Genomic DNA, 27,640 nt, shown 5'->3' with positions numbered 1-27,640 from the left:
ATATTCTAAAATAGTTTTCTACTTTAATTAATGCAGATAATGTTAAGATTAGATTCTTATAATTGGCGATATGTCAATACTAAAGTCTGCCCCTACTTTTTAGAACTCGGAAATCTGTAAGGCTGTGGAAAAAAGACCTCTTTATTGGAAAAATTTGTATTTATAAAAAATGTTTCACCCCCAATTTGCACAGCAATGCTTGTCACTTAATCTATTAATATCAGAAACTTAAATTTCCTTTCTAGTTTTTTCCTTCTTCTATTTAAATATTTCACTCTTCAATTTGGATAAACACTAGAAGACGATGGAAACTTTAAAATTAAATAGCTAGGTTAATTTTTATCGTTAGGGGGTTAACATTTTGTGTTTTTATTTAGAATGAATATAAACCTTTACTAAATGTCACTATACAGATTGAAGGACCGTATAATTCTTTAAGGAATTTTTTTGAATTGGGATATTAATTGTTTAAAAGTTTTGGTTTCTACATTTATTAAATTCGTTGTTGCACTCATTAGATTAGCTGAAATTTAACAATTATGAATTTCAGAATTTCGTCTTTGTAAAACATTAGTTCTAAATTTCTTTATGTCTTTAATGAAAATTTTCTGCAGCTTAAAAGGCGAAAATACTAGGCATATTTATATTTCGTTTTTAAAGAAATTGTTTTGTAATTATATATATATATAATATATATATATATATATATTTCACTGAGAAAATATTTAGCTGTATCAGTTATTATTGAACATTTATTTTCAAAAAATTCTGAATTTTAAGTTTTTAAAATTAATTTATTTATTTATTTGTAAAAAAAAATTTAGAAAGAAAGGCCTAAGATTTGCAGTGAAAAAACTCAGCATGCTTTTATATGGTTGACTGATGTTTTAAGTCACTAGATGAAATGATTTCCACCATACAGCGTTAAATTCATTTAACACGTTCAAGAACAAATTGATTTTTCTCGTTATTCTGTTTATGCCGTATTCTGCCACCAAATCAAATTTTGGTCCAATAGAAACCAATAATACATTGAACACGTTATAAAATTTTACGTCACTTGTAAAGTAAAATCGCGCCTTTGTTTAAATTGTTATAATAAACTGTGTTAATTTTTGTTGAACTATTATGATTCTTTTCTGAAAGCTTTAATTTAACAAATCCTTTATGAGATGGGATAATAGAAATCTATATGAGACTTCGCCTGAGATTTTACATACCAGTCATATAGCCAGTATGCAAGAGCGGCGAGCGCGGCTGTGTAGCATAAACCTAAATGCTAAGGATTGCTATTTTCCCCCTGTCAATTAGACAGGACAGGAAATCGGGGATATGAGAGCAAAGAGTATTACGATTTTAAGGAATTCGAGAAAGAAAATATATCGCAGAAAACGAAATCGGATTCATCAGGAGTTGAGAGGATTTTTTTTTTTTTATGTAATTAATTGGAAATCATCTTTTCTACGTCGAATTTTACCGCCCTTGGAAGGTTAAAGTAAATACTCGAAAATAAGAGAAATTTCATTAGAAATGATAATTACTTTTCTCAAGGAATACTATGAAACATTTTTCATTCACGAAGAAATCTTTTGGTACTCGTTTCTGAAAATCCACCGGAGAGTCATCAGACCATTGAGGCTTGTCATCTCCAGCGAGTATATTGAGTCCAATCCAGTGTCTACCACCAAACCTTCCTTTATCCATCTATATAAAAATATTAGGACGGATTCATTTGGAGAAAAAGAAAGCAATACAAAATCATCGCAGATACAGAGAGGTCAGAAAATCGCGCACATCAAGTAATTGTCTTATTAAAAATTGAACGAAGTTATAATAGTGGCTAAATGTCACTCTAGGAGCAATGATTGAACGTCTGTATTAGAGCTGTGTTGGTATAATTAAGCAGTAGCACCGTTTTTTCCAAAGCAACGAATTTTCATTGCTGCACAGTATTTCGCCAGTTGTTTCTACGTACATATTGTAGACGTTTAATCAGAAATATATGGATGCGGTAGTGTCTAACAGTTCGACGATAACAAGATTAATGGACAATTTTCAGGAATGTGGTTCAGTTGCAGACAAAAAAAGTTTAGGAATTATACTTGAGTTAAATTGGCGGAAGTTTCGAAGTCGACAGAATGAAGCTACGTTATCAATGACTGCATACGGAAGATTTCAGGAAAACGATGAAAAGTATACTTTCGTCTATATCATATTCCCTGGTACAGGAGCTGAAGAAACCGGGTTAAGAAACACATAGCGTACATACACGCAAGATTTATTAAAACAACCCACATACAATGGAGGACCTAAGCAGGAACATTCAGATGGCGATTAAAAACATCTGCATATAGTTGCTTCCATAAAGTGGCGTCAAATATGGCAAACAGTATGTACGTGCATTACTGAATAACATTACATTACTATCACGTCTGTGTGCTAATAACTCCACGAACGCCCTCTGGCGAAAGAGACAAAAAAGTAGTTAGTTGAACGGGTGACGCGTCTAACAGAAGTCGAAATGATAGACCGTCTCTGTATATAATAGAAAAATAATGTTTGTATAGATTGTAACTTGTAAATATCTTACATGTTAATTAAAATTTCTTTAAAAAAATTTATAGTAGTGTTCCGCTGTGAATAGAATTTCAGTATAGACGCGGATATCGAAAAGAAAGCAAGGCAGTTCAGGTCAGCCCTTTAGAAGGTAAGTGAATTTTTACTTTAGTGATCTAAAAATTTTAAGAGTATAAAGTTGATAAAATTTTTAACAGTTACCATTTTGAACATATGTTTTAAAGGCACGGTTTCATGCTGAGCTTGTATAACATAAGGTAATAAATATTGGTAATTAGGCTGTCTGCGCAATAAATCAGCAGATTTTACTTTCTTACCGTGATATTCCCGATTTTTCTATCACCCTTTATATTCTGTATTAAAAACTGCCTTAAAAAAATAGGAAATGAAAGCTTATGATATAACTTGAACTTTGATGTCGATACTTCAGTTAGATTTTTAGGTGCTTTAAATACATACCGCTATATTTTTTATTTATTATTTGTGGCTAATAGATTCAATATACCCAAAGAAATAAAAGCCTTATCTAAAATTCTGGTATCCTAAGTCATAAAATTTGCAGATAAAGAGTCGGCAGATCTTGTCAAATGAACTAATTTACATTTGACAAGATCTGCCGTTGTAGTCCTCCTAGATTTTCGAAAAAGACAAAAAGTAAAATTCATGTTAACTGCGTATTCCATATTAGTTGAAAAACCTGAGAGATAAATTATTGTGGATCTTCTAATATTTTTCTCCCAAGACTGACTAAAGACTGACTCCCAAGACTGAAAAAATTAGTAAGAGAAAGATTATACAAATTCTAATAACATCAAATTATTAAAAAGGAATATAAGTTTTCTTTTATTAAATAATTACTTAATACAAATACGAAATTAAATCAACTTTAATTAGTTACATTTTAAAAGTTTAAGCAGGGAGTAGTAAAATAGGCTATAAAATTTCTTTCATACGAGATAAGAGTAAGGTGGTTCGCAGAACATTCTAATTTATACAAGTGGCTCCCACTTAAAGAAAATTTGAGAAACGCTGGTCAGTGCTATTAATTAACAAAATTTGATTTTACTTTTAACAAAATTTAATTTCTTTAATTTATGTTCCTTGAATAGCTTAATAATTTATCAAAAAGTGAACTTTTTTCCCAAAAGATATTCACACTTTTTTAATAAAACTTTTTTTATATTACAAGCGGCTATAGATTTGAATTTTTTTATTATTGTTTTGTTACGCTATGACATCTACATGACATGACTTGGCTAGTTGCAAGTTCTCAGAGATGATGTCATTCGATGGGCTATAAGATTTTGATCCCTAAATTTATTTTAATCAAGTTTTATTTTTGTAATAACAGCTTTTAACAGCATTTTCTATTTTTTCGTAAATTCACTTTTACACATAATGGCTTGGTAGCCACCTAGACGGCATAGTGGATAGGGTCGCCGAAAGCGATAAGGAAGGACCTGGGTTCGAATCCCGGAGAAGGCATGGTTGTAACTGTCCGTCCCTTCATAGGAGGCAACGGTGGCCGCCTATACGGTGCCTATACGGCCGCCTATAAAATGACTATATCTTCTGGCCTTAGGAGAGGTCAGTGTCAAATAGGCAAGAGCTTGATATTAAATTTAAAAAAATAAGTGGTAATTTTCTGATTTTGATAGCTTTTTCACTTCACTGTAATTCAATGGGCTGTAAGACTTTTAATTTGTCTTTCAATTAAAACAACTGATTATTAAGCTAAGTCATTGAAAAGCAAAATTACATATTTCTTAATTATCTAGATACAGGTATGTATGTTTACATACAGGTATGTGTTAATAATTTCTTATTGGTGAAATTTATAGTACATCTGCTTCAGGGAAACTAAAGTATATATTTAACAAATATTTTTTATAAACATTAATATAATTATTGTAATTAATAAACTGTAATTATAATTCTATGTATTATGCATTTGATTTGAATTACTGATTTTGCCTTGCCTAATAATGAATTTCTTTATTTTTCTTTTTTATTATCTTATATCCTTTAAGTTTTTCATTGTCGAAAATTGATACAATGTTTCTTTACTTGTGTTTTGGTTTTCATGCATTTTTTGTGCTGTATATTGTTTTTATCTTTTTATTTATTTATCTATTTAACATATTTTCTACGATAATTTATCGGTCACTTTATTTAATGACGAACCTGTAGCCAAGTATTCTGTTTCCATGTGCTTATTTCACATATTTTTTCCTAGGCTTTTTAATTCTGTGTCGACTAGCATTGGATTTAAAAGACAGCTTCAAAAGAATCATAATTATGGACAGAAGCTTTTGTAGCATTTGCTGGTATCTGGCCAAGTTGTCAATATTTTAGAAGGTTCCAGCAAAATTATTTTTGAAGCTCTAGGACCAACTTCTCTCTAAGATTTCAGTAATGCTTTCAACAAGATAAAAATATTCTGCTGCAATAGAACCTGAGTCCCCGTGAAGTTCTAGGTTACGTCAAGTAGTTTAGACTAGATTATACTACATTAATTTGGTTACATCTGATGTTATTTTAGAGCTTTTTGTATGATTATTTAATGCGTATCAGTTGTGCGTTATGAATGGTTTGCACCCCAAAACAATATTTTCGTCCTAGCAGTAAATTATGCTATCAGAATTTCATAATATTCTACTGTTTTGGACTTAAATGAATAATGTAGTAGTTTGTTCTAGGTCCAGTGTTAATGAAACGCACTAAATTGCTACAATTATTAACAGAACTACAAATTAGTTTCTGATAAATCTTCAGAAAACTTCCTCTAGGATGGTCAACCTTGAATACTTTATTAGTAATCTAACCTAACATGCTGCTAGAACTATTACAGACTGTAATACAGTCGATTCCGCTTAATTGGAACACACTAGGACAGGGCATTTTGTCCCAATTAAGCGAATTTCACGGTTTTTTAAATAAATTTATTTGGTTTTGGAAACTAAGACCAATAACCGGTAATAAATTAAACAATACATATTTTTTCAATAATTTTAATAAATGTAAATTACAAATGGGAAAATTATGTATTAATATTTATCTAAAATTAATATGAATCTAAAATTCTAAATTAAAATTACAAAAATGAGTCAAGTGTAGTCTATTTTTTTGTTTTTGTAGCATTTCTTTTCTACAAAATCAGCGCAGATATTCAGTGCGTTTGCAGGGCTCCCTTCATTTCCTTCCTGCATAAAATAACGCTGTAACGTGGCAATACATTTTTTTGCTTCCTGGTTAGTCACAGGCACAGGTGACTCATCATCATCATCGCCACCTTCGTCTAATTTTCCATGTTTTGATTTAATACCTTCTACGATTGAATCCTCACAGTTTTCATTATCATCGTAACATGGTAAATTGTTATCTGTTGTTGGAAATTCTTCATAGTTAATATAAATAGGAACTTGCAACCTATCCTCATTTTCTTCGTTGCTTAAATTTTCGGAAATTTCTAGGGGTTTAAAGCCACAATTAGTAAAACAGTTCTGTATTGTAGTGGCTTTTATAGCTCGCCCACTATCAGCGACAAACTGTATTGCTTGCAAAAGGGAAATTTTTGAACTTATCTCTCCGGCTGTTGTGGGAGTTGTTAGTAAATTTTCATCAATGGATTCTAATATGTAATTAACCAATTTCCCACTATACAAAGTCTTAAAATTTTTTATTACTCCCATGTCCATTGGTTGCATTAAAGATGTGGTATTAGGAGGAAGAATTTCCAGCTGTATATTTTGTAGATTGTCTAAATGAAGGTGTGCCACACAATTGTCAACAATCAGCAAAATTTTTCTTTTTTTATGTTGTAAATTTCGGTCCCAACTGATAAGCCAATTTCGAAAAATTTCAGAAGTCATCCACGAATTATTGCTTGCATGGTACTCCACTGGTAAGTCCTCCATGCTCAACCCCTTAAAGTATCGAGGTCTAGCACTTTTTCCTATGATCAGTAGTTTTCGTTTGTCAGTACTTGACATATTTGTACAGCATAACAAAGTAATGCGGTCCATCGCCTTTTTATAATCAGTCAGTGCAATGTGTTTATAGCATAAGGAACCGTCTGGCGTAGCACGATAATAGAGGCCGGTTTCATCAGCACAAAAATTCTCTAAAAAAGTAGGAATTTTCGTAGTTTTCCACTGTTCGGAACTTTCCTTGTCGGCACTGCCCTTTTCACCGAGCGCTTTTTTAAATTTAATGTTGTGTCTTGTTTTCCATCGCGATAACCACCCGTCAGTCGCTTTGAAATCATTGCGGCCCAGTTTTTTAGCTAACTCCTCTGACTTCGCCTTCAATATGGGGCCGTTGATATTTACGTCTCTGCCACTAACAATAGAAAATTGTCGTAGAAACCATTGATCCAATAGAAAACCATTGATCTAGTGCTTCTTCGACGTCTGGATCCTTCCCCTCGCGTTTCCTTTTGGATGTTCCTGCTTGTCCTTCTTCTAAAACCAATTCCTAACGCAGTTGACTTTCTTGTCGTAAGACACGCGATATGGTAGATGTTGGTATTCCAGTTATCTCAGCGAGCCGGTGATAACTTGTATTAGGTGGCTGGCTTTTTATTTTATCTAGCAAAGCAATTTTGCTAGAAAGTGTCAAATCATTTCTTGGCATTTTGGCAAGGGTTAAATTTTTGAACAATAAGTTTATGCACTGTTCACGCACGATGTGTATTGTGAGTGAATAAATATGCAACAATCGAAACAGTCGTCATGTACGAGGTGTAATGGTAACTGAATAAGAACGCCCTTGCGCTCGCCTGTGATGCAACGCATACACAATCAGCTGTAAGGCAACGCATGCGCAATGAGCTGTAAGACAACGCTCCGTAACAAACTTGTAATATGTACTGCGATCTTAAATTTACTGTCCCAATTAAGCGGAATGTTGTCCCAATTAAACATATAAATTTTCTATTGGCTTCTTAGTTTGGTATCTGTTCTTTGAGATTAGTCCCAAATAAGCGGCTGTCCCGATTAAGCGGTGTCCCAATTAAGCGGTACTTTTAAGCTTATTGCTTTGCTATGTGAGCAATTTTATGATTTGCGATATTCTCGCGTGTTAAAGAAAATTTCGCTTATCTCTGTTTCCTCGAGGTGTTTTAAACTCCTTATATTTATGTGTAAAGAATGTTATTCACCTCAGGTTCATGTTTTCCAGTTTACCAGGCTTGGTTATTTAAGAGCTATGAACCTTGTAGCGTGTAACAATGTTATTCTAGACAATCATTTGATTTGATCATACGATGGTACTATGCCTGCATGAAAACAGGGATGCCGAGGTCACAAATTATTGCATGTTGCTGAAAATATAATAGATCTCAAAATTTTAATAGTTCTTTTATCTATATTCTAAGAGATCGAGTAATTTGAAAATTATAATACTGACATAACACTATCCTTCTTCATATATTTATTCACTTTCCCCCCTTCTTTTCAAACTTAAGAAACTTTGAAAATAAGATTTTAACAACAGGAAATTTGATTTTTCTCATTCTCAGTCGATTCTTTAAATTTGCAAATCAAAATATCATTCAGTTTCCTGTGATGGTTATTTGTCCAGTTTTGTAGAAAAACGGATCTGTCAAGCTTCATTAAAATTGATCTCATCATCATCAAACACATTATTGAAATAATATAATAGACTGCATTTGTATATTGTAAAAAAAGGATTCGTTTTACACATTTTATGCAAAATCTCGATGATGCTGGATTTATTTGCAATGCCGTGCAATAAATTGTCCGTACTCCATGAGTTTTAAATGTCTGCTGTGTTTGTTTTCGTAAAAGACTAATACGCAATTTATTATTTTAAAAAACAGAAGAAACTTGAACGAATAAATACTTACAGGGCATTCTGAGTGAAGCGAGCTACAACAATTATGCATTAAGAAAGTACTGATGTTTTTGGAAGAAATAACTGGTTTTTAGAAATACAGTTGGTTGGTTGGTTGATTTAATTACGGCAAAGCAACTAGGACTATCTGCCTAAGGGAAGGGATGCCTTTGTGGAGGACTTTCTAAGGGAAACTGGCTCGTATACATATTACACATGGGGAAAACCACGAAAACGCCCATACAGCCAGCACGTTCGCGGGATTCGAAACTCGGACCGAACTACCAGTGTTCAGCGACTTTACCGCTCGACCGCTGGTAGGCCCTGGGATATATACAAACGGGTATGAATTCTTGAAGAAAATTTTATTCACTCTTGTGTCAAACGTAGATCTTTCTCTATCAGATTTTAAAAATATGAGTTACTGAGAGTCATTTCACAACTGGAATGCTTCGAAAAGAGATGAATTTAAAAGAATTTATAGCTTCTGTACTTACGGTATTGAGAATGAAATCATTTTCTTCTTCAGAATGAATAGACAAAAGATGGGCTCCTTGAGAGCGGCAGTAATCTTCTGCATCGTAGAAGGAAATACGTTTATGGGATTTCGTTTCAAACAAGTAGCAATTTTCTTTGAATTTAATCCATGATGTACCTTCGCAATATTCGAAATTTCTCCAGGCAACTAAAGTAAGACACAGAAGATTAAAACAATATCTATTAGAGTATGTTTCAATAAGAGAAACATATCAAGCAATTAGGAGTGTGAGAGATTGTATAATTTGATTGGACCCTAGCAGAGTCTACACCCTTGGCGCGAATGATTTTGGTTATGGCGCGTATCGATGTGTACATGAACAAAGTCAAGGGAGCATACAATGCCAAGTTTGTGCAATTCTCTAATTTTTCTTTTTTTTTTTTTTCTTTTTTTTTTTTTTTTTAAAGGTGAATGTGTACATGGATACCGAGTTTGTGCAATTCTTTAACTTGTTATTTTTAAGTTGACAATTTTGAGAAACGCGAAAAGCTGTGCTCACTTTTCCAGTTTGCCGCCAAGGGTGTGGGCTCTCCTAGGATTTTACCTATAATTTAATAGATTACTGTGGACTAGTTTCTTGTTAGTACACAGAGCAAGCATGTCAGACGATTACGTGTGCAATTAAAACTTCAAAACGTTGCAAAGCAAATAGACAAAGAAAATTATAACTAAAAAAAGTTTAAATTTTAATGCGATTAGTTGTTACAAGACCCAATGACAATTACTGGGGCAATATAGAAAACTTTTTAGGATATTTGCTTTTATCATAAAAGAAGCTTCGGTAGCAGTAAAATAGAGCTATTTTGTAGGACTATAGACCAGGTGGATGCATACTTGTGTCAAGAACAACAGTCACTCTTCTTTCTTAGCTATCAGTATTCAGCCACCTATCTGTTACAAATCCGTTCTTCCTAACATAAAAGGCAGAAGAGCCTTAACGTTCAAATAACTGAAATTAAGTTACATTAAAATTATTTGTTCCATTAGATAAACTTTGTAAGCAGATTCAATTTTATATATGTGAATGTCAAACTAATAATAGTATTACGTAAACTAATAATATAGTATTTGTATATATATATATATAAATAATTTTAGTAAAATTGTATGTAAAACTGTATCTTTTGTATAATTTAACACGAAATGTCTCGAGAAAACAAAGTTCTGCCGGAAAAATAAGATTACAGGAGCAGGTCCATTTAACATTGATGTAATCTGGTCAATTTGGCAAGATTGTGACAAGCTGGCGATGATTTAGGTAACTAATGTTTGTTGCAAAATTTGGAGAAAAATCGCCAAAAGTCACCTCCAAAACATTTGGCGACATTTTGATTCGATCCCTGTATAACCCAAAAGGGCCATTTCCACTGGGGTTTATCTGAGCTAATGGAGTCAGTTCCACGTGTCGACTAGCTCCTATGCCTGCAGTTCAGATTTTTCAACTTGCTGCCCTATGGGAAAAAACTGGTTTCGGAGATGGTTTGTCCCCGTTAGCTCAGATAAACCCAGTAGGAACGGCCTTTTATTGGTCTGATCCCTATATGTAACTGTAATTGTATTTGGCCCTATATATAACTTTAGTTGTATATGCCTTTCGAGAAATCGAATGTACTGAAAATTTCTCGGCGGTCTAAGGAAAACTTTGAAATCGGAGAGATCATCAGTTTTCAGTTTTTAGTTCTGAGCTGAGTTCGGAGTTCTGAGAGATCTCTATGCGAGCTTCGCTGCTTAGATATGCTTTGCATTGTGTTTAACGCTTTTAGTAGTTTGAAGAGGTAACTACTGACTGTGCCCCTATCATACTGAGAGGATCTCTCGAGTACATTTGTGAAAAGTTCCAAAATTGAAAAGCGTTTTTTTTTTTAGACGGAAATAAATTTGATCATCGGTTCTGCGTGCATTCAGTCCATTACGAACCCGTACGCACGTAACAATAATTTAAATTTAAATTTAAGCAGATCTTTTAATTAAATGTATGTGTGCTGAAATGGCGCACTGAAGTGGTACATGACGCTGTTGAGATTGCTCGTGAGTAAAAGTGATCTAATTGCGTAAATCGTCCTTCTGGGTGTGGATTTCGATTGTTATGCAGTGTTTTAAAAATGCGGAACTCATCGATATGCATTTTATCTAGAAACCTGCTGATAAAACAAATTAAGTACTCAAATTAGGTATACCCATGGAGGTAGGAATTAAGTTTCTTACGGGTTGAAGACCTCTACCTTAATCCATAAGTCACTGCTAGCAATGAATGATGTCACAGACGCGAATCAGATTGGCGAATTTCTAACGTTTACATACATCTTTTTTGACATTGTTTACTATTGCTATAGAACGCCATCGAAGTTTAATTCTTTAATTAATTAAAATACACCTAGATTAATTTAAAATGCAATTTATATAAGAGACCAAATGATTAAAAAAAGAAAAGAAACCACATATGCTGCTGAGCGGTTTTAAATAAAATGTTTTGTGGCTGCTAAAATGTCTTTGCTTTTTGAAAAAATGAATAAAGGACAAATTAATAGCATTAATGTTAATTATAAATGTTTTAATATTTGAATATTTTATATTTGTTTTTGAAAATATATTATAATTAATTCATCTGTAAAAATTGTTTTGAAAGTGTTTTACGAAGATTTTAATTAAAAGCTTGTATTTTATGTTTATACTTGTATTAACCAATGGAACAGCACTAGTTTTCATTATATATATATGTAATGAAATTCAGTAATAAAATTTTTAAGAAATTTGAAATGATTTAATGACCATATAGACAGCTTATATTCTTTAAACTGCGTTTCCTCAGTTTGCATTTTTTCGTAAATCCTTTTATTTAAAGTCCTAAAACTTATATAGATATGGCCTAAATTATTTAATATTTTTACCCCTTAATTAAAATTATATACTTTATAGGAACAGGAATGGGTTTTGCAAAATACTGAAAAAAAATTATTTGAAATGGAAATGCAATTGAGATCATATTTGTTTCAAAGTTTTTGCATAAAAATGTGTTTTTATTTTTTCTCAGGAACTAATTCATTAAATGCAAAATCGATCCTTATAGTTATTGAGAACTTTCTAATAAATACAATAAGAAAATATGGGGGAAAATCATTGATAATTGTGAGAGAAAAATGACATTTTAATTGCTAAACTCTTCTTTCAAAAATTTTAATTAAAAAAAAATACTGGAATTTTTTTTTTTTCTCAGCTTAACGTTATTTTGTTTTACAAAACCATTTAATAACATTCATTAAAGTAGATAAAAGGTCTTAAATAAAAAAAAATCATTAAATTATTCAAAAGGTACCGAGTTCCTTTGTCGAGTTGAAGCCGATATGCGCGTTTTTAGTTTTAATTTGAACGATATATCTGGAATACCCAGCATCAGATAACATTGTCCGTACTTGTTTACAAAATTCCGTATTTCTTACGATTTTATGTAATTTTTTTGGATGATATCGCAGCCTCAGATATCTACCAACGCGATTGTTTTGCTGACAGTCCAGTGAGCAGTCAGTTTCAAGTCAGCCATGTTGTTTGTTGTAATTAAGTGAACTGCGCAATCGCGCAGTGCAGTATGGGAAATCTCCCCATTTGCCCTGCTCCCGAGAGGTAGGGAACGTTCTACCTCCAATTCGGAGAAGCAGTTAATGCTTGTCACCGTGTGAATAAGACACGTTCGAAAAACCAATTTTCGCCGCCGGTCGAATCTGCTCTTGTGAACGTTAAGAGTTACTTTTTGCGAAAGTATAAACTAAAAGCCTTTCCTTCTTTAAGGCTTGCACATTTAAAGCCCTTAATAAATCTTTTCGAATAAATAACTTCTGCGAGCCCGAATCAAATAACATCAATGCACTTACTTCACCGTTTAGAATTATTTTTCACTTGTACACAAGCAGTCAAGTAAAGTAGTGTAATTTTGTACATAGTTTTGTGACTTAAATATAGAAGACATCACAGCTTGTTCATCAGAACTTTGAATAAATTCGGAATATTCTGACGGCTTAATTTCCGATGTATTTTTATTCCTTGTTGCGAGCCAGAATAATGAATTATGCTGTAAACTCTGACAAATTTCACAAGGTTCCATTCTTACTTACATTGCGAAATTAAATGTTTGTTAACCAAGCATTTATAACAATGTCCCTCTGTTTTTAGTTTATATCGCTTTTGTTCATTGGTGAATGTTTTACACTTTAATCCGGAATAAGAATTAGAATTAAAAAAGTTGCTCGTCTTCACTACCTCTTTAATCCAGCTGATGTTGGAATATTGGTTTTAAATCTAGCCTGTGGTTGAGAGTGATCCTTTCCTTTTAAAGGTTCCTGTGTCTTTAAAGAAAGACCAGAAACAGTCCTTGCAGCTTCCCTACGTTCAGTTTCAAGTTTGATAAAATTCATCAGCTGATTTATATCACTAGAAATTTTTGGATCTTTCTTGCGATAAAATTTTATTACTAAATTCTGAGGTTATTATTTTAATAAAATTGGCATTAGCAGATGAGCGTAATTTCCGGATGCAACTCCCATAGAATTTAAATTTCTTATACTAATTTCACTTTCTTCATTCAATTTTCGAAGTGCGAGGAGATCGAAGAAGACTTAACTGGTTCAATTTCTAGTAGTTTATTCATGAAATAACTAATCAAATGTTCTTGGTTACCGTATCGCTCCTTTAACAAATTCAAACATGGATTTACAATTTTCTTCCATAAGCGCGAATCCCAAAACAATTTTCTAAGCATCGCTCGAAAGGAAAGATTTTAAATAAATGAATTTGCCAACATTACTTAATGATTCATTACAGTCAGCTGCACTTGAGAAACTGTTAAAGAATTCTTGAAATGTACTAGAATCGCCATTAAAAGTGGGAATGCGTAATTTAGGCAAATTGATAGAAGATGATGTATCGCGAATATTTGAATTACAAACGTTAACATTTTGAGAAGATTTAAAATGTTCAGTTTCATACCTTTTTAAGTTTGTTTTGATTTTGAATTTAACATTACTTATAGATTCATTATATTCGAGTGAACTTTGAACTTCTGTTTCGAACATTGTAGTATCATGAATTAGGTCTTCGATTTTCAAGTTTAAAGTTCATTCTGTTTTTCTTCTAAACTTCACAAAAATTCCCACAAATTCTCATGAACCCTTTCTTTTTTATTAATATCCAGACTATTAAAATAAGAGTCAATTCTATTAATTAATTTCGTGCAAGCACTTCTAATGACTTTCAACTTGTTAAGCTTTTCATTTTATACACGAAAGGAAATTGGAAGTGATAATAATTCAAGTAAGAAACAAACTATTAAATTACAACGTTACAGTACCTGCAATCCAAGTATTCAAAAATTAGTCTAGTGTAATCCGAAAGAAATAATTCAAACAGTTGTCGCGAGTTTCTGGCACCATGAAAAAAATAATAATATCTCTATAAAATTAAACAAGATTCTTGAATGAAGAACATGTTGTCCAGTTTTTTTCTTATTTTTAATCACATCACATACAAAGCATATTAAACTGAAAAAATCCAAACATAATTAATCTGAAAAAAAAAATAATAATAAGCTAGCCTAGTAAGCAAAAATATCCGTTATGTAGAATTCTAAAGATTTGTTTACATAAACATTTACGGCAAGGCCTGCCGGGAAAGAATTCAGGCGAGAGCTAATCACGTCATCTGATCACATGATCATTTTATTTTTAACATCTTTTATGCGGGGGAACCACATTAAAAACCTTAAAAGGAAAGCATACAGCATTATTAACTGCCTCAGGCCTTTACTTGGCAAATATTCAAGCCTTGACCTACGTAGGAAAAGACTTCTGTACATTACTATGATCAGGCCCATTTTAACCTACGCGTCGCCTGCATGGGCCACTGCGAAAGAAAATGAAATCAAGCAGTTGCAAATCATTCAGAATAAAGTGCTTAGGCAAATGACTAACGCACACATGTACGTTAGTAACATCACATTACATCATGATTTTCAACTTCATTCAATAAAAGAGCACCTGCATAAGCTGAACTCACGATTTTTCAATAAAGCACTGAACTGTGACCATCTTGCAATTTTCGATACGCTCAATTATATTATTCTTCCTGATGATGAAGAATTGAGACCTCTCGCGGCTCACCTCACCCACGACTCTAATTTTCCGACATAATTATGAATTGTATATAATTGTAAAGCACCTTGTACATTGTAATTTTACATTCTGATTGTATCTTTTAGTAATAAATTTTTGTACTTTGTTTATGTGTTTGTTTATTTCACACTGATGATTTACACACTTCCCGTCTGTCCATGATCGTCTCCTTGCTTGGCTTTGCGATGTTGGCCCCCTTTTTTACCACCTCCTATCTTTCTTATTTGAAGATAGTACTACTGTGACGTGCCTTCATGGCAAATTTATGGAGCCGGACAAGCGGCCATGAGCTGCATTCTGGCAATAATCAAACAGCCAGTCAGTGTCCCGTTTATCGATTTGTATGGAACTGTCGTGTGTCGAAATACTATCAAAGCGCTGTAAACGGAGCTTCTGAATGTAAACAAAATCCACCCCATCTACAGACCGAAGCCTCAGAGCAGTGCTTCACTCGTTGTGCGGGTTTGGCCTCTCCAAATACAAACTGTATTTTCTTACCTCTATGGGTATATCAAACGATTCCTGATCATCATCTTCAAGCATTCGTACATAGATAAAAAGCCCCATAGATAAAATTCATGTCGGCGAGTTCTGAATTCATTCTGCGATTCATACATCTCAAAATCTCAGGGGGGAATGATGTTTTACCCCAAGACACTGCTTTCACATACCGTTTGAAACAGTCCCTTATCACCGCGTCATTTCGGCATACAGATATCAATACAAAATTTAGTTATTTCGCTCTCCTCTATATTTTTGCCAGCTAATACTTTTAATTACCCTGTACATCTCCGAATCTTAAAATCTATATATGTCAGAAATTTTGTGATTTTGTTGTTGAACTGCATGTAGCTTTAGTGCAAAGTAAACGATGTTTAAAAGGCTAACCCCCCCCCCCCCCTCCTGAAAAAAAGGTTAGTAGGAGCGAGCTCAAGAGCAGACTGGTACACTGCGAGTTCAGGGAGATCCGTAAGAAATCTTTCTGGCGACCGTTAAAATTTGAAATCTTTCAGATTTAAAAAAAAAAAAAAAAAAAATTACCTTGTGATGCATTTTTTAATATGCTAATCTAATGATTTAAATATCTACTAAAACGCGTTTAAATGTAATATTTATCAAACTTGAACAGTTACAGAAGATAAATCCAAAAATTGTGTAAATACTTAATTTTTTAAATCAAGCTTGATTTTAAAACAAATACTTTAACCAAATTTGTTAAATTTATAACTAAAAGAATAAAACACAATTATTAAATTTATACAAACTGTATTTTTTACAAGTAATATATTTTCGGCTTGTTACAAGGCTGATAACAATTTTTTTTTTTTTTTTTTAAAACAAATATTGGTCTGTTTTAGAAGTAAAACGTAACGGATGTTCTCCTTTTTTGTAAAATATTATTTGAAATTCTTTACTATTAAGCAACCTATTTTCACAGCATTTCCTAATAGTTTTCTGCATACGATACGCCATATTTTTTCATTGGTAGCACATGTCTTGCACTTTATTAAAAACATCGTGGGTAGTACTGAGCCCAAATGGATCATGTACTGAGTCCAAATGGAGCTTCCAATGTTGTGTTTACCACAGCAGGCGCGGTAATAGATGCATAAACGGCCGATAAGGTACTCACGCCAATAGGCAGGCCGTTTCACCGTCATTTGCGAGCAAGAAGGCTACGATGCAGTATAAGTTTTTTGCGTTCTCAAATTTGCAAGAAGTGAGTCGGCAGTTACAGTGCAGCGGGTATTTCGTCTTCGATTCGGCATTAACCTACCAACTAGGAAATGCATCAAACGTTAGTTTATGCAATTTCAAGAAACTGGATGTTCCTGCAAAGGAAAATGCCTGGGCTGACCTCGTGTGTCAAAGGATAACGTTAGGCAAATAGAAGATAGTTTTGTGCGTAGTCCAAGAAAAGTCAACTATCAGAGTTAGTACAGAACTAGAAATACCCTCAACCAAGTATATGGTGTGTTTTAAGACGGCGTTTGCTGTGCAAGCCCTACCGTTTACAACTTGTGCAGGCTGTCAGTGAAAATAACAAAGAAATGAGTACTGAATTTTGTGTTGATAATGCTAAAAATAATGGAGGATGACGCGTTTCAACAGCGTTTAATTTTTAGCGATGAAGCTGCGTTGCATCTAAGTGGCAAAGTGAATGGATACAGGATTCGCATATATGGACCATTCTTCTTTGCGGAAAGCTCTGTACGTAGAATAATGCACCTGAACATGTTAGAATAATGACATGTTCCTCAACTTACCGAAGATTTACATGGTATTCCAATAGGATTGCGTCATTTTCCAATAGGATGGAATTCCGCCCTGTTGGCACCCTGATATCCGAAGATTTTTAAATCAATCCCTTTCTTAGCGATGGGCAGGTCCATGGAGGTAGGAAAGGGAGGAGGGGCCAATTCGCGCTGAAAGTGAAGCACTGCTTTGAAGCTTGGGTCGCCAGATGGGGTGTTCTTTGTTTACATTCAGAAGCTCGCTTGACAAGATTCTGATAGTATTTCAACACACGACAGTTCCATAGAAATCGAAAAAGGGACACTTTCGCATGAAAGAAACATTCATAGTGTGATGGATAATAGCAATTTGTATAGTTTAGTGACATTTACGCAAAAATCACATCTTGGTTATTTTTCGATAACTAACAACAGCGATTTTGATTATGAATTTGTTTTATAAAATTATAAGCTGTTGCACTACAAAAATATAGATTTTAAGAAAAATGTTATGCTTAAAGAATGAAAAATACCTTACGGTACATTTAAAATTGTATACGTCTTTCGATACCCTTGATAGAGTATTCGCTACTTTTATTTTATTTTCCAAACGTCAAAATGTTTTAAATAAAACAAATTTTTTTCACATCCATATATTATTGTAACATGTACCTTTTAAAATTTTTTAGAGGCGAGGCTTTACTGCTGCTCATTTTAAACCCATCGTTTTAATTTTATATCTGAAAAATAATCACTTTGGGCTTACACGTTTTATAAATATAAAATTATGTATGTTAAAATATTTGTAATTAGGCACATAGGTCAGATTAAGTTTTTATTAAATAGAGTAACGCATGCAAGGGCTATCTGCCTAAAGAGAAAGATGCCATCGTGGAGGAATTTTGAAGAAAAACTGACCTTTGAGTGGGTATTAAAAATAATACTTATAATTTTCATTCAAATTATATTCATATATATTTTTTATGTAAAACTTTCGGGTGTATGCTAAATTAGTGTAAATTACTTTACACGAAAAATATAGTGAATGCACAAAAATTAAAGATTTCCACATGCCGGAAATGAAAAATAGCAAATATGTATGGGTATTTATGCATGTGCTTGCAAAAAGCATGTATCTGCCTTTGACAAAATACTTAAATATTCATTAAATTATTTATAAATGTATTTGAAATGAAGAATTTATTCACTTATAAACAACTGTGAAAGTACTGTGAAGAAATCTATTAAATGTATCTAATTTATAATGATTATAAATGTTATCTAAATATATAATAACCTTAATATTGAATTGTAAACATAAATTGAAATCCTGTTGACAAATACGTTATAAAACTATTTAAGCAAGAATTGTTCTTATTGGAAAGCAATCTGTTAAAAGGTATTGTAAAGCAAATGCTATGAGATGCGCACTTAAGAACGTAATAAAGAGTTTTGAAATATGTATTGTTGAAATGAAGGGTAAAAAAAAAAAAAAAAAATCTGATAAGTATAATTAAAAGGATTATTCCCTCTACATTTTATAATAACTAAGTTACAAGTATTATAACTTATTTTATTCCCTTTCAGAAATGTCCAGAGAAAGTCAAATACTATTTTCCTAATAATTCTCTAATTTAAAATGAACCGAATAGAGCATTAATTATAAATTGACTTACATTTTTCGATTTAAAAGAAGCCAAAAAATCATGTCATATTTAAGAAAGTATTTTAGGAAGAAGCTCTATAAATAGAAAAGAAATAATGCATAACTTTAATATTAATAATACAATAAACTTTGATCTTAATTTTTGTACCTTAACCGAATAAAATCGAATTACCTTAATTTTTTTTTCTAATGTAATTAACGAAAACTTGTGAAAATATTTCATTCAAATTAAACCATTCTGAGAAAACTGTCCTGTGAAAAGTATAGCATTTAATTCCGTTCAGAATGAAATGTTGTTTAAAAATATGTTGTTTTCACATACTTAGGACTCTGAAGTGTTGTAGGAAAAGAAAATATATACATTTATATGTATATTTACGACGTAATTACAAAATATTTACATCCGAACGCGTCAAATCCCATAGAACTCAAAGGTAAATGACCCAATGTTTTGGTCACCACGTAGGGATCGCCGGTGCTTCAGAGCAGGGTACGGGAGAAACTTGTTTAGGGCGACTCCATCTTACCTCCTACCTCCATGGGCAGGTCGCATGGAAAATCAAGACCTACGTCTGGCTATCGAGATATTTACAGAATTTATTTCATATATATATATATATATACATATATATATCAGTGTTATAACTTAAATTAGCAATATCCCCCGTAGTTCTTCATTTTAATTTGTATATCTCCCCTTTTGTGCTCTTAGAAAGAAGTAGAAATTGTTTATAACACTGGACAGCGTCTTTTCAAAATTAATCCATTTCATGCTTCCCTATGCAATATTGAAATGCGGATCGCTCTTTTCCAATCTGACTGAAGAACCTTTTGACTATTTTTTCCGAAAGCGTAATTACTCGTATGTTATCCCTTTTTTTCGCTTTGTCACCGTTCTTGTTGAAACGCGTGGCTAGAATCTGCTGTTTATTGTCCATTGTCAGAAAATATTAGCTATACAAAATTGGGGATTGCAAATTGCATCCATAATATGTAGCGAGAATTAAGTGTCCAGCAATAAATTATAATTAACAGCAATAATTAACTTTCCGCAATTTCAGGATCTTTCCCCTAGACCAGTACTTTCGAGAACATTCTGGCATGTTATGTAACTGCTAGTATAAATACCGAGTACACGCCATTTTTTAGTCAGACTGCTTCCTACTATCGCTGCTACAAGACTTTGTGCTGCTCTGTCCTCCTGTTTGTGCTGTTTTACTCTTGCCTTTGTTAGAATAGTTATGACATCAAAAGCCTAAATTTAACCTTATTTAAATTTAAATCATTACTGGATATGTAATTTGAAGAACTTCATCTAAAGTAAAAATGATCTGTCGTTTGAATTGAATAAAGATGCGGGATCAAAACAGCTAACTTCTTCTTCGTCGTCATTGGATTGGTCGTCACTCAGCGAAACGCCCGCACTCTAATGCCAAGCTTCGTCATTTTTGTGCCTACCCGCAAAATCATCACATATAAATTTAAGAATTTGGAAATTACGAAATTAAGATTATTAATTAATCAAGTCGTCCACTATGCTGCAGCGATAATAATAAAATTAATACTGCTGCCTAATTAACTAACAGGAAGAACGCAAATTAAGACTGATTCAAAAGCAAAACAATATAATAAAAAATACAAAATAAAATAATAAATATAAAATAAAGAATAGTTGAAAATTTTTTCGTCTTTTCAACGAAAGAACCAAACGAAAATTTTTCAATAGAGCCAAGTTTCTGAGCTATATCTGCATAATTAACAAAATAAATTCATGAAAAAATCAAAAGTGAGTGTTTAAGAAATAATTTTAATGTAATTTTAAATAATAATACATAAAATTAAACATCAATCAAAATAAAATCTGCTTCAGTATGACACTAAACAAATCATATTGTATAAAAATTAAAGAGTAAAAAACTAGAATTTACCAAATTAGAAATCAAGAAAACCGTTTGATAAGCCCATAAGTTTTCAAAAAATGCTTAATCAAAGAGATTGTAAAATGCTAAATATATGTTGCAAAGCAAAAGTAATTAAATTTTTAAAATCAAAATTTCAGGAACTGAAACCAAATTAATTTAGAATGTAACTAACCTAAAAGTAAAGCAATTAAGAACTTTTTAAGATCATTTTTCCATTAAAAAAATTTCCAAAATGAGAAAATACGGGAAAGGTAAAATAAATAAAGGAAAGCAATAAGCCTAAATTTGATTATGGTATGAAAATGTATTCGAGAAACAATACAGAGGGTGTTTATACATTTTTAGAACGATTTCGGGACCATTTGATTAACATTTAAAAGGTAAAGAGTATTGTTTAAATGTATGATCTGATACCCTTTTTTCTGGACTATAAGTCTGCGAAGCTTGGCATTAGAGTGCGTAGTGAGCTTTTTCTAATATTTCCAGGGGTATTGATTTCCATCCTTTTTGCCCTACTTTTCAGAGTGTATCATTAAAGCTCTTTTCCAGATACCAAAAGTACAATAGTCCACATACAAAATATCAGGGGACTTCGCAGGAATATGTTGAAAAGGCATGCATGCATTACTTGCATTTTACTTACTTGTTTTTTTTCCCCCCCAAGGGGTTCAGGGGTACTTTTCGAAATATGACTTGTTGCTTTGCCTTGATGAATTTTCACAGTTTAAAATTCATTGGGATTACAATTTCTTCTGTAAACATCGGACGTAAACTTTCTCTCGATAGTTCTTTGAGTTGATTTTAACAGTTTCTTCCTACTCCTCTTATTTTTTATTTCCTGTTACAACAGAAACCTGTGACCATAGTAATCCATTATTGAAACTTTCTTCGCTTTCACGGAATCAGGCTTGCACTTTTTCTTTTTTCTTCTTTTTCAATACTAAACCTGTTTCTATTGTAATCGTTTAGATAAACACATGCTTCATCAAGGATCACAACGTATTTCTATTTATTTCCTGGTAAATGTTTTTTCATACAGGGTTCTACGAACTGATCTGCGTTGGGCCACATGCCTCGGCAAAAACTGGTGATCGTTATGTTGTTCAGATTTTTGAAATTGTAAATCTTAATTTATCATTTTATGTATTGCTGCTACAGATTTATCTGAAGACTTTGCAATTTATTTCTGCATCGGCGGATTTTCTCTTGTTACCAAAGATTTTACTTTAGAAAAAGTACGCATCTTTTCGGATATTCGTTTGAGTCTTCTTTTCATGTTGAGTTCTTCCAATTACTAGCAGTTTTTCTCTTTTCGACTAATAGTGTTGCTCGTTTTTCACCTAGACATTTTAATATCATGTATTTCAGAGCGTTTCTGAATTATGGAATAGCAATATTTCTCTTCGGAAAACTCAAAAACATATCCTTCAATCCACAGCTTGTTAACATACGACATATTGAAAGAAGAAATTTAAAAGTAAATGACGATATTTCTTATTTCAAATAATAAGCTTTTGGCAAAAATTTTTATTCCAAAATATTTGTATTTTTTTTAAATTCTTTATCGCAATCGTTTTAAAATGTATAAACACCCCCTGCGCAAAAGGCAATAAGCCCAAATTTCGAATAAAAGAATTAATTAAATAATAAACCGAATTAATTAAATAGTAAAACGAACGAGAAAAAGAAAATGAAAAATATGTAGAATTAGTAGTTGCTTCTTACATCTACTAGTATCTTGCTGCGTGAGACGACTGTAAAGAAATGAGACGGGATGGAATGAATTGAGTCTGGTTGTTGGAACGTAGTTGGATAAAACAGATATTAAAAATATAAGAACTGAGTTGAGTTGGGTAAATGTTGATGCAAAAGTGAAGTTGCTATAGTATACAAACTACACTATAGCATATAAGTTGCTACAGTGTAGTTATTATATACAAAATTTTTAATAAAAATTATTTTTTTTTAAATGTTAAAAAATGAATAAAATGTAAGTTATATTTTAAATTACAATATTTTAATAATTAAATTACAACAATTAAACTTCAATACTTCGAAAGTTGTAAATTTCGAAAAAATTTTTTAGATTATTTTTGTTGAAAAAAAATAATGGTCTGCCTCTAGGTAATGAGTAGAATGGAGAAGAGAAGGAATCATTTTTGCTTGTACCTTTTTGCGTAGCGTTAAGTTTTAATAAATTTGAAATTGTTACGAATCCAGAAAATACCTCCAAATTTGATTTAATATTTCCTATCATAAGTAACAAGAAAAATTAGAACGATCTAATATGTAATTTTTGTAGTCGTAAATTAATGAAATTAAGAGGAATTTTATTATTAGTAAGTGTAAATTAAATTGAACCACCGAAATTTTTTTTAATTCAAGAAGGTACCAGGGGAATGTATCAAAATTTATATTTTGTGATTTTTATAAAATTGATAGCTTTAAATTTAAAAATTTGAAGTCATGAATCTTTGCATCATTTAAACCACTTTTATAATTGGAAATATATGTTTACGACCAACGATTGCTAAAATTATTAACTTGGTTTTATTCGTTATTTTTCTCTCATTATTTTCTGCCCATTCATTTGGAATAAAGTAGGGTTGGCTGGGACTGTATGTAACAAACACTCTAGGGCCATCAGCCAAAGTAGATGGATATTTCATGGAGGCTATTTTAAGGTTTAGATTAGGTTAAATGATGAAGGTAAAGTAACTCGAGGCCTATAGAGTGGGATGCCTTCGTTCGTAGTCATGTTACACGTGAGGAAAATCACGAAAAATAGCCATACAGCGAGCCTGTTCGCCAGGATTCGATCCCAGGCCAAACTATCAGTTTTGAGCTACTTTAAAGTTCAGCCGCTAGTGGGCCTTATTTTAAGAGAAACTAGCTTTTACACATACGGAAAACAACGAAAATTATTATGTAACTATCTCCTTTGCCAGAATTTACGCCTGGATTAAACTATCAGTGCTCAACGATTTGGCCGCTCGATCGCTGCTTGGACACTCGAATAAAGTAGGTTTCAAGCAATTTCCCATACACGTATTCTAGTTTCCGTACACGCACTAAATAAACCATTTTCACTGCATTTTCTTTATTTGTAAAATTTGTGTTTCTAAATCCACTCCTACTAGCAATTAAAATACGATTTCACGAATAAAAGAAAGAATTTCGGCTGATTTCTTAGAATGAAGTAAATAAAACTTTCTATTTAATTAGAAAAATTTAGAGCACAAATTGTGTATTTCCAACAAATCCTTAAGTCTAAGAAAATTTTCTTGGTGTAGGAACATATTTCAAGCATTAAATTCAAATGCAAACTTTTAAAACGGCAACGTCTGAAAATCCCTATCTTAGATAAAATAAATCATGCAAAAGAGACCTGGGTTATTCTTCTAAATATTATTCAATCAAAATCATGCTTAAAAAATTGCAAGCTGAAAATTCCATATTATCGTGTTTAATTCTTCGAAGAGTCTACCAATAAAGTTTCAAAAAGCTATTAAAATTTTAAATTAAATATGAACTATGATAAAAAAACTGCAATCGGATTTTTGCACATATATTTCAGTTTAAAGTCTTAAATAATCAAAAGCTAAATAGTTATGATAACAAGACCTACTAATTCAAGAATTAGTCCCACAGAAACTAAAGATGTAGGGCATAAAATCTCACATTTAAAATGAGCATAATTTCAAAATAGCAAAGCCGAATCGTAGGAAAATATTTTGCTATGTTATTATTTCATCCTAAACTAACGCCGCATGGAGACTTGTGTACCCATTTAATAAATAAAAAGCTTAATCATTCAAGATGTAGCTGGGCATTTAATTTCACTGGATCACTAGCACACAAAGCTTGCAATAAATTTTCCCTTCAACGGCAATCCTTTGTATTTTGTCAAAACGGGAAACGAAATGAAAACAATAAATACTTCTTCTCAGACGTTTCTTCGATGTGTTGCAAAAAATGCCATGTTATACAATGTCAGAATTCAACATATTTTAACAGCCAAATTTATCTTTTATAAAGAAAATCATTTAGTGCAATGCAGCTGAATAAAAAATATTTTGATATAGTAAGTTTCATAAACCAAAGCATTTCAGTAAATTGTAAAACTAAATACAACTTATTTATATATTTCTTATATATTTAAAAAACGCGTGAAAGAAATACAGGAAAAAATAAAACCTTACCACTATAGGAAAAACCGATTAGACTGATAAATAGGTAAGGGTACAACGCCATTATTATTCTGAATAAGAGAGAGAAATAATTGATAAAGTAAAGCTGCATTTATATTGAACATAACGAACAGGTGAATCCTTTCGAAATAATGGAGATAATATTTGAATATTCTCATGGTTTTTATCTGCCAGATAACCAAAAAAGACTTGATGTTACGCGAGTTCTATGTCTAATCATTTAGAATGCCTTAAACGCTGATCATTTTCCTTCGTAAATATTTTATGTATGATACAGGGTTCGTATACATTTCTTTAAATGAAAATTAAGGACTTTTAAAGATTTTTCAGGTCCATCAACGAAAAGAATTAAGAACAGAACTAAATAAAAGCAGTTACACATGCAACACCTTTTATTCTTGCAATACCGATATAAGAAAATAATAGAAGTATGTAGAATTGCATTATAATTAAATCACTACAATATTTAACACAACTGTGTGAGTAAATCTGAGAATAAAATTGATTCCCTTGTAAGATTTTCACTAGTGTAATTCTCAGTTACCGTAGAAAGTGACGAATCTTAAGAACTAGTTAGCGAATAATCGCTTAAGTTCGTGTGACAAGAAACAACAATATGGAAGGGTAACTAAACCTTTATTATTCCAATAAGATTTAACAAAACTCCGTCTTGGAGTGTACAATCAAAGCCGACACTTGGGCTTGAACTTAAAAGACTAAAATTGAACAAAACTAAGATTAATTAAAGAAATATAGCCGAAGCTATCAAAATTCAAATCGAGTTGGCCCCTTAACTTTATTTGACTACAAAGCTTATCAAGGGCCTGAGTACGGCCGAGCGTAATACGTGAGAGAGAGTGGCCAAAAGGCAGACGCGCGTAAATCAGGAACTCTGATTCTTCCTGACTCTGTAAGTAACTTCGCGGTTTAAATACCGCTTCTCCTCATTAAATATTCAGAAAAATTCCAAAACTACGTTCTGGCCGGAAGTAGTAAGTTGAAGTTAAGAATTTGACATGAAAGAAACTTAAAATTAAACTGTTAATAAAATTAACATAATCCTTACACCCTTAAAGTTTTCAAATAGTTAAGACTACATCACGAAAATAATATCTTTAATCACTTATATTTTACACCTATAATATCCCCCCCCCTTTTTTTTTTTTTTTTTTTTTTTTTTTTTTTTGAAGATTTATACTCGTTTGGGGTGAAGAAAAAGAAAACGAAGCACCATGAAGAAAGTGATTGTTTATACTGAAATTAAATATGCATAAAGCTCATACGCAGGTAATGAAATGATTAAAAATTTAAGGCCATAAGCCCCCATCAGTGGCTACCAATTACACACTGACTGTTTAAATCAGTTAATTGAGGAACATCCCTGGCGGCGATGCATGCTTGTAAACGGTGGCGAGCTTGAGATGAAGAGTGATAAAGATTCATAATTACATCCTGTGAAGCATTCTGCCAGGCATTCCTCAATTGTTGCTCCAGATCTGCGGCATTTTGAGGTAGCTGAATCTAGTAGCCTATCAAGCCTACAAATTCGACTGGCGAAAGGTCTGGTAACATTACAGGCCAAGGAAGAGTAAACAGCTCGGAGACAGTCCAGATAAAAATAATCTCAGAGAACAATAAGCAATTCGTAAATCAAATTTTTGAGGAAACATGTACGCGTTCTGACGTAAAACGTTTTAAAATAGTCCCTTTTCAACCACAGTCGAATATCGCACAGGGGGTAAATAGGAATGTTGGACTAAAATCCGCCAAACAACATACCATTGGTAAAACACTGACTGAATTATTCCTGAGTAGGGACCGGATTAACATATTCTAGGACCCTAGACATTTTTTCCTGCCGAGTCCCAACACCTATGTAATTTTTACGAGCACTTTCTAATAAAATAATAAGTGATAGGTATGTAATAATAATTAACAAAAATAGTCAGTTTTTCAAAAATCCTTAACACACTTTCCATCGTTAGTATAAACATGCGTTTGATTACCCATCAATATAATCGATAGAATTGGAACCTTTGTACGTCAAAAATTAAGAAAACGAGATATGTTGTTAAATGTCAAAACCATAGGTTTGACATTTAACAACATATCTCGTTTTCTTCTCGTTCAAAATCTTTATCTCGTTCTCGTTTCTCGTTCAAAATCGCGCCAAGGCTGCACCGTATACTAGGATTTTACCATGCTTACTTGTTTTTAGGTTTAAAATGTGTATGTTTGTATATCTAGTCGTATGTATTTCAAAATACACAATTGATATAGTACATTGAAAATATGTTTTTTTACCTTGCAACATCCATGATGTCTTGTTTATAACTGTGCTTGTAAAGGATACATTAAAATTTATTTCTGACAAATGTTCAAGAATGAGACAAAATTAATATATAGAATTTAAAATATTTATTTAGTTACTTACATTTGAGAGAAAATTGCACATATTTTGACAAATTACCCAATATT

General features: G+C 32.2%; 1 protein-coding gene across 1 annotated transcript in view; it reads right to left on the bottom strand.

Annotated features, from left to right (window-relative positions):
- The window catches only part of LOC118191298 (macrophage mannose receptor 1-like), a 95,365-nt gene extending 70,063 nt beyond the window's left edge, over positions 1-25,302 (bottom strand). Inside the window, exons 1-3 of the mRNA XM_035362106.2 lie at positions 25,154-25,302; positions 8,931-9,118; positions 1,542-1,704 (exon numbers count right to left, since the gene is read on the bottom strand). Coding sequence (XP_035217997.1) covers positions 1,542-1,704; positions 8,931-9,118; positions 25,154-25,253 — 451 coding nt within the window. The 5' untranslated portion in view covers positions 25,254-25,302. The remainder of the gene's footprint in view (positions 1-1,541; positions 1,705-8,930; positions 9,119-25,153) is intronic.
- Positions 25,303-27,640: the final 2,338 nt, after the last annotated feature.

This window comes from Stegodyphus dumicola, chromosome 6 (genome assembly GCF_044657685.1).
Source record: "Stegodyphus dumicola isolate Sdum_Otavi_A_Nest chromosome 6, ASM4465768v1".
NCBI lineage: Eukaryota > Metazoa > Arthropoda > Arachnida > Araneae > Eresidae > Stegodyphus > Stegodyphus dumicola.
This window is presented reverse-complemented; position numbering and strand designations above follow the sequence as displayed.